Source organism: Glarea lozoyensis (assembly GCF_000409485.1).
Source record: "Glarea lozoyensis ATCC 20868 chromosome Unknown GLAREA15, whole genome shotgun sequence".
Taxonomy (NCBI): domain Eukaryota; kingdom Fungi; phylum Ascomycota; class Leotiomycetes; order Helotiales; family Helotiaceae; genus Glarea; species Glarea lozoyensis.
Window position 1 is genome coordinate 624011 of NW_007360989.1, and position 12207 is coordinate 636217.

At 47.2% G+C, this 12207-nt stretch overlaps 5 protein-coding genes across 5 annotated transcripts; 2 read left to right on the forward strand and 3 right to left on the reverse strand.

The window, feature by feature from the left end:
- Window positions 1-344: 344 nt before the first annotated feature.
- Window positions 345-1337, reverse strand: GLAREA_06026 (uncharacterized protein; the record flags this gene model as incomplete). Its single annotated transcript, XM_008081440.1, has 1 exon — window positions 345-1337. One exon carries the CDS (start codon window positions 1335-1337, stop codon window positions 345-347), a length of 993 nt encoding a protein of 330 aa, XP_008079631.1.
- A 738-nt stretch (window positions 1338-2075) lies between these two features.
- On the reverse strand, window positions 2076-2972 carry GLAREA_06027 (uncharacterized protein; the record flags this gene model as incomplete). Its single annotated transcript, XM_008081441.1, has 3 exons — window positions 2076-2402; window positions 2452-2727; window positions 2787-2972. 3 exons carry the CDS (start codon window positions 2970-2972, stop codon window positions 2076-2078), a joined length of 789 nt encoding a protein of 262 aa, XP_008079632.1.
- A 2289-nt stretch (window positions 2973-5261) lies between these two features.
- Window positions 5262-6794, forward strand: GLAREA_06028 (uncharacterized protein; the record flags this gene model as incomplete). Its single annotated transcript, XM_008081442.1, has 4 exons — window positions 5262-5489; window positions 5539-5706; window positions 5805-6149; window positions 6270-6794. 4 exons carry the CDS (start codon window positions 5262-5264, stop codon window positions 6792-6794), a joined length of 1266 nt encoding a protein of 421 aa, XP_008079633.1.
- A 640-nt stretch (window positions 6795-7434) lies between these two features.
- On the reverse strand, window positions 7435-8361 carry GLAREA_06029 (Isochorismatase-like hydrolase; the record flags this gene model as incomplete). Its single annotated transcript, XM_008081443.1, has 3 exons — window positions 7435-7555; window positions 7633-8125; window positions 8262-8361. 3 exons carry the CDS (start codon window positions 8359-8361, stop codon window positions 7435-7437), a joined length of 714 nt encoding a protein of 237 aa, XP_008079634.1.
- Window positions 8362-9809: 1448 nt separating this feature from the next.
- Window positions 9810-11875, forward strand: GLAREA_06030 (uncharacterized protein; the record flags this gene model as incomplete). Its single annotated transcript, XM_008081444.1, has 7 exons — window positions 9810-9882; window positions 9948-10008; window positions 10076-10308; window positions 10359-10721; window positions 10858-10874; window positions 10960-11418; window positions 11501-11875. The coding sequence occupies 7 exons, from the start codon at window positions 9810-9812 to the stop codon at window positions 11873-11875; spliced, it is 1581 nt and encodes a 526-aa protein (XP_008079635.1).
- Window positions 11876-12207: the final 332 nt, after the last annotated feature.

A 12207-nucleotide genomic window follows, 5' to 3' on the forward strand; every position in this document is an offset into this window, starting at 1 on the left:
CGTATCGGGATGTGAGGAGGCTGGCTGCATGTGATGTGGGATTTGCTGTCTATGACGTTTTGTGGATGTTGGGAGGGGGGATTGTTGAGGAGGGGGGTAGTTGAATGGGGAATAGGGTATGGAAAGGGGAAAGGGAAAGGGGGAATGTGTGAATAAGTAATTTAAACGTGTATTATGCTAATGCTAATGCCTAACGTATCGTATCGTGACAGAAAAGAACAAGAAACTGCCATTTTGGTGTCCATATGTGCGTTACCGTATATAGTCATAACATCATTCGTATCTGCACTCACCCCCTGAACGCCATTCCCTACTCCCAAACTCAGACCCTCCATCCCTCCCCCTCACAAAATCCGATACCCCCCCTCATCATCCTTAACCCTCAAATCGAGAAGCACCTCAAGTCTAGTCCCAACCTCAGGCTTCTTATCCATCAACTCAACCCACTTCTTACACCCCCCCAGCAGCGCCTGTCTCCTCCTCCCAAGCGCCTCATTCCCCGCCCCCTTCATATGCGTCTTCAACCATTCCTTCAACTTCTCCTCGACCTTCTCACTACAAAAGATAGCCACGCAAATCTGACACAGCTCCTCGACAGGAATCTCATGGCCCTCCTTCGTAAACCTTTTCAGCCTCTCAAGCGCATACTCCGCGGCACTTTTACAATTAACAGTCGTGCAGACCACGTGCAGCGTGACCTCATCGAGCACGTTGTCGTTGGAATAGCTTTCCTTGTTGATGTAGTTTATGAGCAGACTGATGATGCGCGACGGGATCTGGTCTTCCTTTTTCTTGTCCATGAGTTTCGTGAGCTCGGCTTCGAATTTGGGGGATTCGGCGAGGTAGGAGGCGCGCACGGAGTAGATCTTGGAGCGGATGAAGAGGTCTTTGGTTTTGAGGTCTGATTTGGAGGAGGAGGAAGAGGAGGAGGAAAGTTTGGAGGAGGAGCAGCTGTTGGAGTGGTGAGAGCCACAGGAGCAGGGTGGGTGGTAGGCGTGGTAAGGGTCGTAGGGCATGTGCATGTGGGGATGAGGGACGGAGCGTGGTTTGCCCATGTAGGCGAGGGAGGGATCGAGGGGGTCGAGGTCTTCGTCGTAATAGTAGGGGGTTCGTTGTTGGAGGGGCATTCGACGGAGTGGTCCTGCTGCTATGCGTGGGTCGAGGCCGCCATGGTGGTGAGGTGGGAGGTTGGCTGCCATGTAGGGATCGCGACGGCGTGGGTGCATTGGGAGGCCGCCCATACCTCCTAGGTAGTTTGGGGGAAGGCGACCTCCTGCTTGTGGGTCGTAGAGACCTGGTCGACGTGGAAAGGCACTTAGTTGTAGACTGTTGGCCATGCCTGTTAAAGATACTGAGATATAAGTACGCGGAGGAAGTTGCTCAGAACTTCAGAATTGATGACGCTTCGAGTCTTCGAGCAGTATGACCTTGAAGTATTCAACTTTTGATAATCCGGACCGAGAAATAGGTTCTCAAGTACTATGACGACTCGGGGAACTCAGGTAGGAAACAAATGAAATCTAGGCAATCAAGTAAATGCACGTAAGTATGTAGAGAGGCAAAAGATGATAGGGAGGCGAAGTAAGAAATAGAAATACATGCTCCGCACTTGTTGGGAATCACAGTGTCAGCAGCGTGTATCGTTCCTTTTAGTTGTACGAAGCTGTTGGCATCTGACAGTAATATGATACTTGTTCCTATGTGTCATGTAAAACAAGTTGACGTGTTGATTTGCGCCACAAACTTAGGAAGCACATCGATCATGGGAATTTTGCGAACTGTACATAAACGCCAATAGATTCGAATAACCGAGTAATAGGGACACTGAACAACCCCAACTTACACAAACCATCGAAGATGGCAATCTGCCGTGACCCGCCATTTTCGATCAAAGCAAGCTTGGCCACTCCGTCCACAAACCAAATCCATCGTAAAGCCACTCATTATTCAACCGTCGAAAGCGTTGGAAAATTTGTCTAACTATAGCTCTTCCAATTCCAGCTAGTCGCATTTAGTCCATGTACAAAAAGACCTGATCGGAAATCGGTTCCATCCAATTGAAATTTTCAAATCAACTAGTATTTTGGTTGTCCTGGGTAGTCGTCGGGTCTCGAACCTCTCTCGTCCTGATATCTCTTGCGGAGAGCTGCAAGACGCTTCTTCTTCGTTACCGAATTGACGTAGGTGCCGATGAAGAATGCAATGATGTTGAAAAATGGAACCCAGGTGTGTTCCGGTAGGAATTTCTGCGCAAAGGCTAGAGCCAATGGAGACGAAATCCAGCTGACCTTCATGACAGGCATGAAACCAGCTTTCCATGTTGCATGGACTTGATGCACCGTCTTAGCGCCGGCGATGATTGCCATCGAGACGAGATAAACACTGTTCTGGATTGGCGCAATCTTTTGTTCGGTTAGCCAGTCTTTACAGCAAACGAGATATCAAACCTACAATCAAATTGCTAACTAAGATCTGAAGAATCTTGGCCTTCAAACTTGTCCGACCTTTAAAGAGCTTCTGGAGGATACTGATCAATACGTGACCCAATGGCGCACTGATGAAAGCTCCATAAGCAGCCATTTTAGGTACTCGAGCAGTAAAGTAATGGCCATTCTTGTTGCGGTCCTTTGCGATCCACGAAGCCAGGATCTCTTGCAATGCGGACAACGTCCCCGAGGTCAACATCTTCGTGCGGAGAGGATTCGTCTGAAGCTGCTTCAAGTACGCCTGCATTTCGATCGTAAGTCAGTTGCTGCACATGCCCGACCGCTGGACAGATCGCATACCGCCAAGTAGCCCTTAGTCCCCTCCATCTCCTTCCCACCGGTCACCAGCACCCCCGCATTGTGTACCAAGCCATGTTTGCCATCTTTCAAGGTTGAAGCTCCTTCTTTGAGGGTCTGGCTCAAAGATACGTCTGGAATGGTGCCGCCAGTCTGCTTGATTGTTTCTTTCTCGAATTTTACCGACATTGTGAGGGGTGAGATGTGAGGCAGCAAAATCGAGTACTTTGGATCGTATGTTAGCAGACGATCGGATTTTAACAATAGTCGCAAGACATATGAATTGATGGTGATAGCAGGTGTTTCGATTGAGTGACTTCTCTGTCTCTCTGTTTACGTCGGATACTTGGGAGTCGGCCGAGGTTGTCGCGACAAGGGTGAGACGGAGTCTTGCGCGAACACGAATCGCGAAGTTATGCGATTGAGAGGGGATTTCGCAGCAACTGACCTTTATTCAAAGTTTCTCTCGTCCGCTCGTGACGGATTGGGAGGCGGTTGGAGGGATGCGATACGATGTTTTGGTGTTGTGTTGTGCAAAAGCAACTCCCCAGCTGGCAGAGCGAGGTGAGGGTCAAGAGTAAATGCGGAGGTGCCACTAAGAACCGGCAGGGGGCTAGTCGATGTGGGTCTGTAACCTCATCCGGCTGGAGGGACAACAACGACCTCGCTTGTGTTTCTTCACTCTCTCTTCTCCTCGAGTATCAGAAAGCTTAATGATGCAAATATACAGCCGAGTACTGTCAAGTGGCCCTGTTATTTGCCTTGGACATTGAGTATTTCTGGGTACTCTAGATTTACCCCTTTCATCGAAAGTCTCATTTCCTCTCGATGACGTTCCTTGTCAAACACGCAAATAGTAGCAAACAAAACCACACTCATGGAGAATGTAATCTACCATCGGAGCACTACCTAGGTACTTCATGAGCTCTCCGGTTGAGCTGTATACCTATCCACTTATACAACAAAGCTTACGCTGCAGACAATGCCATCATTGTGCATGTGCTGTCCTCGTTAACGCCTTTTACCTAGCCTCGTGGTCGGAACACTAACTGGATTTGACTGTTTGCTTTTTCCCATGGTCTTGTATCTCATTCAAGGTCTTACTAAGGCAACTTATGTATCTCACACCATCTTCTGGATTTCAAGTATAGAATTTACCTTATCCTTGGTAACTTCGAAGGCCGACCACTCTCAATTCCTTCCATGATTGCTGCATCAAGAGCACATCAAGATGATGGCAAGATGATGACAAAGCTCTATAGGATATTCCTTTTGTGCTACCTGTGAATAATATGGGCCGGACATCGTTTGAGGCCAACCTACCTATACTTAGTGGTGATTAACGAGGCAGGTTACGGTTCACTCGATATCTGGTTAGGTCTCCCGTGTTGTGATCCAGTTCGAGAATAGACCGAGTGTTCCCTAGCAGCTGGGCGGCTCAGAAATCTACAGATTCGAGTCGATAACAAGATCCACGAATACGGACCTTGGCCCATTTTCCAAAAAGCGGTTTGCGGGACAAGCGATTGCTTTCAGGATGCTCGACAAGTCAGGAGAAGAGCGATGTACCAAAGTCTCGTTGTTGATATTCCGCTCGGCGAATTCGTTGTCTCGTCAGTCTTGATTAGAGAACCACAAACCTTCACAGAAGGGCAACTATCACTGAGTATGTTGGTTGGCACGAAAAATTAACAAGCGCAGAAGACCTACAAGGGAAAACTTACTCAAAGCAGCTCTTTCTGGCTGAATATGGAGTAACAAATATTATCTCAATTCATCTACAAAATGGAATGGTTAAGTTGTCTGAATGAAAAGCTGAGTGCAAGATCTCCTAACAGAGGTTTGATAACAATAACGCATCGCCTGTCACATAGTAGCTAACATCTACCACAGGCTGGTCCCCCGAATACAAACTGAGCAAAATCCAACGTCAATCAACCATTTTTCCGGGTATAAAAGAACGTTGAGTAAGCCCGCTGTCGCAGGCTTCAGTGGCCATGAAATGCAAATCGCGCTAATTGACTCATATTGGGCTATGTGTCACGAGTATGAGATCAAATGTGAATTGCCAACTAGTACCAGTTGTATGAAGCTCGCTTTTTTACTGGATGCTAACCTAGAGGAGTTTACAGGTTCGTCTCACGGGTTCTATGGGGGAAATGCTTCAAGGTTCCCGTCGTGATTGTACTCGGCTAGACTTGGAGCTTTAGGGTGAATTGTTCGCTTAGTGGAGGAAAATCCATGTAGGAGGCTGGAACCTTGTTGACACCAGATCACTGCAGAGACTCATCTTCGAAAAGCTTCGGACGAGTGAGGCCATTATTCATACAATTCAGACAGCAGCGACTCGGGGGAATTTCAATTAAGTCAGATTGTCAACAACGAAACCATCGATCTCAGGAACAGAGTACATGGAGCTTCTTTAAACTCGGATATCGCCTTCGACTGTTTCTGGTACCCAGCAAACCGACAACAACCATGGCTGCGCAAGACTCCAAAACGAATGGATCCTCGACTGAAACCATAAAGCAAAGCCGACATTCTACTCCGAAATATCCGTCATGTACCCATTTGACAATGACACGTCTGTACACAACAGAGTTTCGATGCTCGGTCTGTTGTAATCCAGGGTCTTTTGGATGGTTGTATAGATGTACTCAAGATCGCGAATTGCTGCTGGAGGATGATCTCGATAAGAACGCGCTCGTAAGTTGCGTTTGTGTGCTGCTAAAAACGATACTAATCTGAATGATAGCCAGCTCTTGATGCATTTGGCAATTTGTTTGAGCGGCCAGCTGCACCCCCAAAACGAGGTCCAGTCGCGCGAATGAGCAAAATAGCCTTCTTGGAAGAGGTTTCGCAGGAACAACTTGACTCGTACAGCCAGGAGCAGATTAATAGAATCCTTGAACAAAGATCTCATGTAAGTTTTGCGTCAAGCTAGTCGAGATGGGGTCTCTTCCAATGACAACCACAACGAGTGTCAACAACATCAAAAAGATCACATCTAACACACACCAGGTCCTAGACACCGCAAGATCCGAGACGACTCACCCAAACTCATCTGCCGAACTCTTTGTTACCCCACCTCAAAGTCGCTTTTCCAGATATCTACCCACTCGCGTGATTGTTAAAGCTGGACAGAAACCATGGATCCCGATACGAGGTGGAGAATGTCAATTCAAATGTTGTCACAGATGTCGACCAAACTTGGGAGAAGGTTCGATGTTAAGTCTGAATGGTGTTGTGAACGGTGACGCTCCATTGTCTGCCATCACTGGGTTTGGCTTTCATCTTCAAAAGTATAGACCAGTTGCTAAGAAGGAGATTGTGGCGAATTTAGGGCTAAGGGAGAACCCGAAACCTGTAAGTTCCTCCACTATCTGGCCTTTTTTGCATATTGGGATATATTTTCAGGTGGTGCTCGAGCGATGGATTCAATGGACCACGATCATATGGAAGGACACCAACTAACCTCCATCCCAGCGTGTTCTCGACCCTGAAGCCCAATCCTCGCCTACCGCCTCGACATCCTCCTGGGGCTCAAACTACATCCTCTCAACCCAAACCACCACCCCGGGCCTCGGAATCTCCGGCGCTATAGAAGAGACCCCCCAAGACCCCAGTATCCCCGCATCACACGACAACCCGAACATCACCTCCTACGGTAACGGCTCCGCCTACTCCCCCGCCATCCAAAAAGCCTTCACGACCCTCTTCCCACCACGCACCGACTCCGAACCCTCGCTCATCATGCGCGTCCGACGCTCTTCTGAGCGGCCACTCCCTGCCCTCCCCAGTCTCGCGACAGACATCCCGCTCCCTGAGATGACAGAAATAGAGTTAGAGGAAGCCCGCAGACCGCTCACGCCGATGGAAATGGATGAGGCGGCGCACGGGTGGTTTGGGAGTAAACCGCTCGAGGTGCGCGATGGGGTTGCGGTTACGGAGGAGGGTGTTGAGGGACATTTCGCGGATTTGAGGGTTGAAGGGGTTGTGAGCCAGGTATGAGAGAATCAAGGGTCATGTGTTGCTGGTGAAGGTGAGGAGATTTGTGGTGGAAATTTCCGAGGGTTTGGATGTTTGATAACTTTGCAGTTGGTGGTGGGCGGCGATAGTTTGATATGGATTTGAGGACATTTGGATGGACTATCAGGCCTTGCTTCTTTCGAGATTCCGCTTGGATGGAGTATTGGCTCTTTTTTGTTTGTTATATACCCCATTTTGCTAGCTGGATTTGTGGAGTAGAAATCTTGAGGATTTTTATAGCATTTTTGAAAAAGTTCTTTCGAAACTCATTCTCCTCTAAGGACACTTTTGCATTAAGATACAGGAACTTGAAGGCGACTACTGACGTTGGTCTAATTGATAGTGAAGTTCGGTTAGATCAAGCGCTTCTGATCTTCGGTTAGGTATTGGCATATAACGAAAATGTGGTTCCACTGGAAATACTTGAACAATGACTATTCTTCTTGGAAGACATGATGGTCGACAATCACACAAAGCCTATACGCTAACAAAACATCCAGCTGTTCCAGTTATTTTAAAGTAAACATGTATGCGCAAGGTATCTCATTCCAGCTTATAAATCTACAAAACACTTTGACTTACCCTTCCTCTTGGTATCCGCCTCCAGACTGGCACCACCCATTTACTTCTCCTTCAAATGCTCCGGCATCTCCTCCCCCAACGCTTTCAGGATACTTTCCATCGTAGCCACCGCGCCAAAGATCCCACCTTCCGCAACCACACTCTCGAGAGCAGCATCATGTCTAGTCAAATTAGCCTCGAATCTCACACCCAACCCTCCCACATCCCTCACTCCCCCAAAAGAAAAATTTCAACTCACAAAAACCCCTCACTAGCCGCACACGCATCCCCCACAACCACACAATCAAACCCGCGATCATTCCCCTCCCTCACCGTACTCCCCACACAAACATCCGTCGTCACGCCACACACAACCAAATTTTTGATCCCCTTGATCCTCAACATCAGCTCGAAGTCCGTGTGCGCGAACGCGCTGCGTCCGGGTTTATCGACGATGGGTTCGGAGGGGAGGGGGTAGAGTTCGGGGATGATGTCGTGGCCGACTTCGCCGCGGATGAGGAGACGGCCGAGGGGCCCGGGGTCGCCGATCCCGAGGCCGGAGGTGAGTTTGGAGCGGGAGGCTTCGCGCGGGGAGAGCGTGGAGAGGTCGGGTCGGTGGCCTTCGCGCGTGTGGTAGATGGGGAAGGAGTGGGTGCGGAAGGTTGCGAGGAGGTGGGTTAGGCGGGGGATGAGGGAGAGGATTGGGGCGAGGGAGTAGCCTTGAGAAGAGAGGTAGCCGCCGGGGGAACAGACTGGGTGTGTTAGTTTTGGGTGAGGCGAAGGGAGTGAGAGAGTGAGAGATTTTGTGTTTGAGGGATGTGGGTGTAAAACGTGACCATCTGAGATATATTGCTAACGCAAATTTTTGTAAATGAAGACTTAACTCACAATCTTTCTGCATATCAATAATCACCAACGCTGTCGTCCTCGGATTAAACGCCCCATCCATCGGCCACGCATAAGGTCTCGCCTCAACCTGAGCCGTCATCTTGGACTTCAGTAATTCCAAAGGTGGGATCGTAGGCGGTATTGAGATTCTCGGGTCTTGTTTTTTCTTGTCAGCGATTTCTGAATTCCTTGCTTGATATTTTCGTTGTGAGAAACAACTGAGCAAATTCCAATGCGTGGTTCTTGGTTCTGAAAGTTTATCTACGTCTTCAAAACTGTTTAGACGAGGAAATTCAACGAGACGCGATTTAGTGCCGTCGCTAAGGACGTGGATTCGGATTGGAGTATCCATTTCTCATGGTTGATGAGTGGGATAGGAGGAAAGGGGTAAAGAAGTAGAAGGAGATTGAGAGATATTGTAATTGATTTGAGGAGTTCATGGTACTCTCGAGTGTGTTTCTATCGCTTGATGTACGACCAAGTCAGAGACATTTGAAGTCAGTAACATTACTGGTACGTCCATCTGTGGTACCACTGGGCAGATCTTGTGTTACAAATTCGACCTAAATGCAAGGTACAAAGGAGAATTGAAGTACATGTGAGAGACACAGACACGATACCTTTGATTTTATATTTCCGAGGTCATACCATCGGGTGCGCTAGGTCTCGAGGTAGAATGAATCAGTATGATCTGTCGCATGTACGATTTGCTTGGTGAAGACTTGACAAGAATCATCTCATTCGAGATTCTCGACGGAAAAGAACTGCAAAACTCACATCATAAACGCCCATGCAAAGGACCCGTTCGAACGTTTCTCTATGACTATCGGCTTGCTTGCCGGCTAGATGAGAGACGTCCAGACATCTCAATGCTGGACACACAACCGGGTACATCATCGGGCGTCGGCCCGCTCACCGGAGGAGATTGCCAATAACCATCACCAGTCAGTGGCCGTCTATCATCTCTGTTTCCATGACAGAAACAAAGCATTAATTCAGAGACGTCGTCGAGCAATTAAGGGTCTCTGATAAGGAAACAACCGGGAAAGCTAACGTTAATTGCTGTAGCTAAAACCAGCCTAGTCAGCCGTCAAACTCCACTTTTGTTTCCCTGCTCGCTTCCTTTGTTTGTGTTGGAGTTGTTAGGTAAAAATACTTCGCCTTTAAATGATATCAATTGGAGGCTTTGCAGATGATTGATAAATAGGTGAGAGTTAATTGACGGCAGTATGTGTAGGAACTTGGAAAGGAGATATAACTTGACTCTGCAAGGATCCACATGTCGGTCTTGCATGACGCCTGTCACCATGCATCGCGATAGCCCGATAAGGATTTCAAGATGGGGTGTGTTGTAATGCGATTAGAAAACTGGGGAGGCAAATAGTTAACTGATAGGTGAAATGAAACATAGATACGTAGAGTATACCTTTATAACAGTTCTTGCCCACAAAGATTTGTATTCGATTCTCCTTTATATTTTTGAGTTTTGTTATATCTCGTTCTCGCTTTGTCTCTTTTTGATACCCCTTTTTCTTTGAGAAAATCGCTATGGAAGACCCTGAGACTAAAGCTGTTGGAGATGGCAGAGATGCTACTTTGCAGCAGTTTGGATATGAACAAGGTGAGTGAAAGCTAATCGTCAATTGGAGAGTACTGTGTTTATCTGTCTTTTACTAAACTACACAGAACTCACCAGATCTTTCGGGTTCATTGGTATGCTCGGATTTTCATTCTCAATAGTATCATGGTATGTTGGTCCAGATTCTGCGTTGTATTTCCTTATTTATTGAATCAAATACTGATCAATCGTCCAGTTGGAGCGCTCTCGGTGGTGTTCTAGTCGCTGGCGTCACATCAGGAGGACCACCAGTAATGATATGGGGATGGGTTGGAATCTGTTGCGTTTCTTTATGCGTCGCCTACTCAATGGCCGAGATGTGCAGTGAGTACCCAGTGGCAGGAGGACAATATTCCTGGGTGTACATCTTGTCTCCTAGGAGTATTCGCAGACAATTTTCGTATATAACCGGCTGGTTTATGATTATTGGTAAATCAAACCCCAAGACTTTCAAAGAAAACTTTCTAATCTTGGCATAGGAATTCTCGCAATGGGCGCAACGAATTCCTTTATCGGTGCCAACTTTATCCTTGGACAAGCGCAGCTCACCCACCCTTCGTTCACGATCGAGAGATGGCATACTGTCCTGGTTGCATATGGGTTTACGTTGATCGCTACCTTCATCAATTTGTGGGGTTCGAGTGTGCTGGATAAGCTGTCGAAAGGCTTTTTGATTTTCAATATCATTGCCTTTATCACAACTATCAGCACCATTCTCGCTTGCAACCAGAACAAGCAACCGGCGTCTTTCGTGTTCCAGGATTTCCAGAACTTCACCGGCTTTAGTGCTCCAATGGCTGGGATTATTGGTATTCTGCAGCCGGCGTTTGGGATGTGTTGTTGTAAGTGTCCTCGCCCTGTTGAGTTATGCTTGTTGTTTTTGATTATCCTGGGGTGGATATTTCGCTCGCTTGTAGCAGTCTCTCTTAACTGCCATTGTTACTTTCCAGAACATATTGCTAACACAACATTTGACAGATGACGCTCCAGCCCACGTAAGTAACGAGACCCTAATATAGTTCAGTTAATTTCGAGGAATCTTCCCCGTTTGCAGAGGAGACTAACCTCTGCCTCCAATAGATGTGCGAAGAGATCAAAGACGCCAGCAAACAAGCACCTCGAGCAATAGTCATGTCCGTATGGATAGGCTGTGTTACCGGATTCGTGTTCCTCGTTTCAGTATGCTTCTGTATCGGAGATATCACCTTGGTCGCAGAAACACCTACTCTCGTGCCACTGATTCAAATCTACCACGACTCCACCAACAGTAATGTCGGAACATGCTTTTTAGCCTCCTTCATCGTCGTTATCAATATGGGATCGGCGAACGCGTTGTTGGCCGAAGGAGCTCGATCACTCTATGCCTTTGCAAGAGACGAAGGTCTTCCTTTCTCTCATATCATCAGAAAGGTCGAGAAGAAGCATCAAATCCCTGTTGTAGCTATTGTTCTCGCAACTGTCGTTCAGATGGCTTTCAATAGCATCTACTTTGGGACGGTTACCGGATTCAATACCGTAATTGCGATTGCTACTGAAGGCGTAAGTTCCATTCGAGTGTCCTTGTTTCAAAGAGATTCGAATAAGCCTTTTCCCGGTACACACTAACACTTGTCTCCCATAGTTCTACCTCTCCTACGCAATGCCACTTCTCGTTCGACTCATCTCCTACTTCCACGGAAGCCACAAACAACTCAACGGTCCATGGGCCATGAAACCTCTGGTTTCAATCATCGTCAACGCCATCGGACTCACATATCTCGTCTTCGCTTGCATCACATTCAACTTCCCATCTGTCTCTCCCGTAACGTCAGAAAATATGAATTACACCTCCGCTGCTGTCGGAGCCATTATGTTCATTGCCGCCATAACGTGGTTCACGAGCGCGAGCAAGAAATTCTCTGGTCCAGATATTGAGGATGTAATTGCGATAGCGGGTGCGGTTCCAAGTAGTGATTCGGATAATGTTAATACCCACGAGAAGAAGATGGATTTGTAATATTATATATGGGGGGAAAGCGGTCGAATATCCTGAATTTGGGATTGTAAATTGTATATCTGATAAATGGGGAGAGATAGAATAATAGACTGTTCTCTAAACATGACCTTGAAGTCTGGTGGAGTAATGGATGGCTTTCATCAATGAATCACATGTCATTTGTGGGACATGAATCACCAATGAAACAGAAACCTGAAGATGGTAGCTGGTAACAATGTTAATGACAATTGGTATCAAGGAAATAACCACATATACCCACTGATGATCAAACTCTTAAATGGGCAGAATAAGTAGTTTCTTTAAGTATAGCTCATGGAAGTCTTTCTATCTCT